The following is a 5,000-nucleotide window of genomic DNA, read 5'->3' as shown; positions in this document are numbered from 1 at the left end:
TACACAGGACTCGTGTTCCCTGATCAAAGGCTCTTTAACTCCTCTCTCACCTTTAGGTCTTCGGTCTAACACTAAGACTGACTCACGGTTTATGATTAATCCACTTACTGAAGCTCAGAAGAACCCGAGTGAAAACACGACGTCCTCCTTTATTTACTGAATGTTCTTATCAGTTGGTTTTGTGAGTTATTTGGTGAACATCCAACAAAAATCCTATTTACAGAATAATTCTACACTTAATAACCTTTCATCTAAAACTTCAGCTCTTATGTATCAGACTGCAGATATGATTGTGTTCTTACAGGATGTGCAGGTTACTGCCAACTTTATCTGTTTACATCTGCAAGCTGTTAAAACAGTACACACACACTCACTCACACTCACTCACACACACACACTCACACACCCACACTCACACACACACACACTCACACACTCACTCACACTCACTCACACTCACTCACACTCACTCACTCACACTCACTCACACACACACTCACACTCACTCACTCACACTCACACTCACTCACACACACTCACTCACACACACTCACACTCACTCACCCACACTCACTCACCCACACTCACTCACCCACACTCACTCACCCACACTCACACACCCACACTCACACACACTCTCACACACACTCACACACACACACACACACACACACACACACACACACACACACACACTCACACACACTCTCACACACACACACACACTCACACACACTCTCACACACACTCACACACACACTCACACACACTCTCACACACACACTCACACACACACTCACACACACACTCACACACACACTCACACACACACTCACACACACATACACACATACACATACACACATACACACTCACAAACACACACTCACACACACACACTCACACACACACACACACTCACACTCACACACACACTCACACTCACACACACACTCACACTCACACACACACTCACACTCACACACACACTCACACTCACACTCACACACACACACACACACACACACACACACACACTGATGCATGTGTATGCTGTGGGTCACTGAAAAATGACACTAATAGAAACCAGCATGACTTGTGCTGAATGGACTGGGCTTTGTAGATCTTCAGGATTCCTCCACTCTGATTAAAGACCAAGTCCTGGATGGATCAAAGCAGAAGTAAGATAAGATGCTACCATCACCACGCTGCACCGAGGGGACGGCCTCCTTTTGGTGAACTCTTAACTCTCTCTTCCTTTTCGTCTCTCTCTCTGTCTCTCTCTCTCTCTCTCTGTTTATTACTGTCTCTCTTCAACACTCAGTCTCCCAGGGCTCGCTCTCTCTCTGAGTCTCTCTCTCTCTCTCTCTCTCTCTGAGTCTGTCTCTCTCTCTCTCTCTCATTACTGTCTCTCTTCATCACTCAGTCACCCAGGGCTCTCTCTCTCTCTGAGTCTGTCTCTCTCTCTCTCTCTCCCCCTCTCTCTCTGAGTCTTTCTCTCTCAGTGTTCCTCACATCAAAAAACACTTGAATGTTTTTAAAAAATAAATTAAATAAATAAAGAAACAAACCTCTGGACATTCTCAAACAGTGAGGTTAAATACACAAACTCCAGCAGAACACAAGAGCTTCCTGTTGTACAGGCTCTGAAGCAGGACGTCACATAAGCAAATCAGTGCCACAGACTCCAGCTTTCACCCTGCTGCTCTCGCACCAAACTCCTGCCTGAGGAACATGTGTGTGCTCAAGTGTGTGTGCTCACGTGTGTGTGCTCACGTGTGTGTGCTCACGTGTGTGTGCTCACGTGTGTGTGCTCACGTGTGTGTGCTCACGTGTGTGTGCTCATTAGGAAATTTAAATGTAATGGTGTTAGTGAGAGCTGCAGCTTATCTGCCCCTCAGAGCTCTGGGTCACATGACCGGATTTCTCCACTACATATTATACACAATATAGAACTGTGTACATCTTCTATTCAGTAGAAATCATTCCTAAATGTGCTGCAATGTGATTTATCTCTTAATTCCAAACAATGCAATAAATAAATATATATATATACATATACATACACATACACACACACACACACACATTATAAATATATATGTCTGTGTGTGTCTGTGTGTCTGTGTATCTGTGTCAAGTCAAGTCACCTTTATTGTCACATCACCACAGTACACATGCCATGGTGAGTGAGATTCTTGTGAGCGAGCTCCAGACATTACAGAATTATTCACATACAATAGTTAAGAAACAGAAATTAGAACAATTTACAAACAGGTTAAAAAATGTGCAAAATGTTTAGTACCAGGTGAAATGTGCAAATGCAGAAAATGTGGAAAAGATGCAATGTGCTCATACACAGTCAGTACACACAGTACACAGTGTCTATGTGTGTGTGTGTGTGTGTGTGTGTGTGTGTGTGTGTATGTCTGTCTGTCTGTGTGTGTGTGTATCTGTGTGTATGTATATCTGTCTGTGTGTATATGTGTGTGTGTGTGTATATATGTGTGTGTAGGTGTATATGTGTATATGTGTGTGTGTGTGTGTGTGTTTGTGTGTGGATGTGTTACAGGAAGTAAAATGCTAACTCTCTCGGCTTATCAGTTAGCTAACACGACTGGCGCTTGTTCAGACAAATTAACTCATAATAAATATTTAAATAAGTTATTTATCTGGAAATCCTGAAACAGACACTGAGTATAAACTGTACGGCATCCATTAATAAACACAGCGTAAAGCTCTTATATTAGTTTTATATCATGATATTGACAGCGTTAGCATTAGCATTAGCTTGACAAGAACATTTCCGCTTTAACATTGTTTACGTCCCAAATACAGAGTTGCTCCCTTTTCTAGGTGCCCTAACTTACTGCATGGGATAATAACCTGTCTGTGTTTAGTGCACTTATTGTCCCACAAAGTGCGGTTTGTAATGAAGCCCGTCAGTAAACCATTTATTCACTAAAAAAAAAAGTATTTTTATTCTGTTTATAAATTAAACGGATTAAATGTCAGATCTCATTGTGATGTGGAGAAAAGTGTTGACATGAATTTAGAGATAAGAATCTGGTTTATTTTACACTTTTTTTACTTTGATTATTGTTGTTCATTATTAAATGCAATAAAGCTATCAATATAATAATAATAATAATAATAATAATAATAATAATAATAATAATAATAACGTACAAGCATGTAATATGTGTATGTATGTGTCTGTGTGTAGTACTGTATATATATATAGTATGATCACAAAACACACACACTATTTATCTAAGTGAATTTCCCCCAGAGCGGTCACACACACACACACACACTCTCTCTCTCTCTCTCTCTCACTCACTCTCTCTCTCTCTCTCTCTCACACACACACACACACACACACACACACACACACACACACACACACACTTTCACTCACTCACACACACACACTCTCTCTCTCTCTCTCTCTCTCTCTCTCTCACACACACACACACACACACACACACACACACACACGATTATTCAGCCATGTCAGCACAGATTATAGCACTGAACACCACCACAGAGGGTAACAGCATCATGTCCCTACGCCACATGTATCCCTGTGTTCAGGACACAGTGTTTATAATAAACACTAATGATGTAAACAACATCTGTAACATTAACACTTCACTCTACACAACACTGGGACAAAGAAGATCTCCAGTCAGCGTCTAAAGGACACGTTTTACTGAACAGCAGTCAGATAAGAAGACATTAATCCCCATTACAAACTCACCAGCTGATGTTTTTTCTTAAGCATCTTCCGCAAAATCCCACTGTTGGTTCTCGGGCGCTGATTGATGACGTCACCACGGTGCGCTGTTGAGCCTCGTGTTAACGCTCACATTTCCTACAAATATGGACAAAGCAAAGCAGATCAAACCAAATAATTTGTTATTATTTCATTATTATTATTATTATTATTATTATTATTATTATTATTATTATTATTTTAGAACATTTAAAAATGTAAACCTAAATGAAACATTTTACAAATAATGTTCATATTTCCAAATAATATAATACACATATAATTATGTTGTGTAGCATATTTGTAATTAATGATAGAAAACGACATTAACAAACAACAGAGCTGTAGTGATATTAAATAATATTTAATAATATATTTAATAATATTTATATTTTATCATATATTCTGCACTGTTTATGTTGTTACTGGGGGCAAGATTGAAATTAAATACTAAATATTTAAAGTATAAAAAACTAAAAAACAACAACAATGTGTGTAAGTCAGATAAAGAATTCCTGCCATTTCATGTTTGAAGGTTCAGGGTAAACGCTCAGTGTCGCCCCCTGACGGACAGATCTGAGAACTGCATGTTAAATACGTTACCAGTGACAACAGACTTGAAACACACGTCACTGCTCAGAGCAGCACGACACGGACACAGGGACAAGTTTCGGGATGTTGGAAATGTTCACTTTTTAAACCATTGAAAATGACTTCACCGCTTTCCACCCTGAGGAAGAACAGGAGGGCTCCTCTTCCTCACACTCAAGGGTGAGAGCTGTGCAAAAGTGTTTATACATTTATTTATACATTTATTTATATATTTATTTGTGCATTTATTTATATATTTATTTATACATTTATTGATATATTGATTTATACATTTATTTATATATTTATTTAGATTATTTATTTATATAGTTATTTATATATTTATTTGTGCATTTATTTGTACATTTATTCATATATTTATTTATACCTTTATATATATTTATTATATAGTTATTTATACATTTCTTTATACATTTCTTTATATATTTATTTAGATATTTATTTATACATTTATTTATATATTTATTTATACGTTTAATTATACATTTATTTATATATATATTTGCATATTTATACATTTATTTATACCAAACCTTTTCTTTTTAATGAAAGAGACAGAAGAGGTCAGGCAGAGAGGAGCGATGCAGGTAAAAGCCACCACTTTCATCTA

General features: G+C 37.9%; 2 protein-coding genes across 5 annotated transcripts in view; one reads left to right on the top strand and one right to left on the bottom strand.

Moving 5' to 3' along the window:
* The window catches only part of atp2c1 (ATPase secretory pathway Ca2+ transporting 1), a 24,640-nt gene extending 20,739 nt beyond the window's left edge, over window positions 1–3,901 (bottom strand). The window contains exon 1 of the mRNA XM_047808744.1: window positions 3,764–3,901. Within this exon, the coding sequence (XP_047664700.1) occupies window positions 3,764–3,787 (24 nt within the window). The 5' untranslated portion in view covers window positions 3,788–3,901. The remainder of the gene's footprint in view (window positions 1–3,763) is intronic.
* Window positions 3,902–4,260: 359 nt separating this feature from the next.
* The window catches only part of ubxn11 (UBX domain protein 11), a 7,937-nt gene continuing 7,197 nt past the window's right edge, over window positions 4,261–5,000 (top strand). The window contains exons 1-2 of one of the 4 annotated variants that reach the window (XM_047808746.1): window positions 4,261–4,549; window positions 4,943–4,977. In XM_047808746.1, coding sequence (XP_047664702.1) covers window positions 4,488–4,549; window positions 4,943–4,977 — 97 coding nt within the window. In that variant the 5' untranslated portion in view covers window positions 4,261–4,487. The remainder of the gene's footprint in view (window positions 4,550–4,942; window positions 4,978–5,000) is intronic. The other 3 variants (XM_027162275.2, XM_047808745.1, XM_027162209.2) reach the window with 3 other exon arrangements.

This window comes from Tachysurus fulvidraco, chromosome 25 (genome assembly GCF_022655615.1).
Source record: "Tachysurus fulvidraco isolate hzauxx_2018 chromosome 25, HZAU_PFXX_2.0, whole genome shotgun sequence".
Classification (NCBI taxonomy): Eukaryota; Metazoa; Chordata; class Actinopteri; order Siluriformes; family Bagridae; genus Tachysurus; species Tachysurus fulvidraco.
The sequence above is the reverse complement of the archived record's forward strand: the minus strand, read 5'-3'. Positions and strand labels throughout refer to the sequence as shown.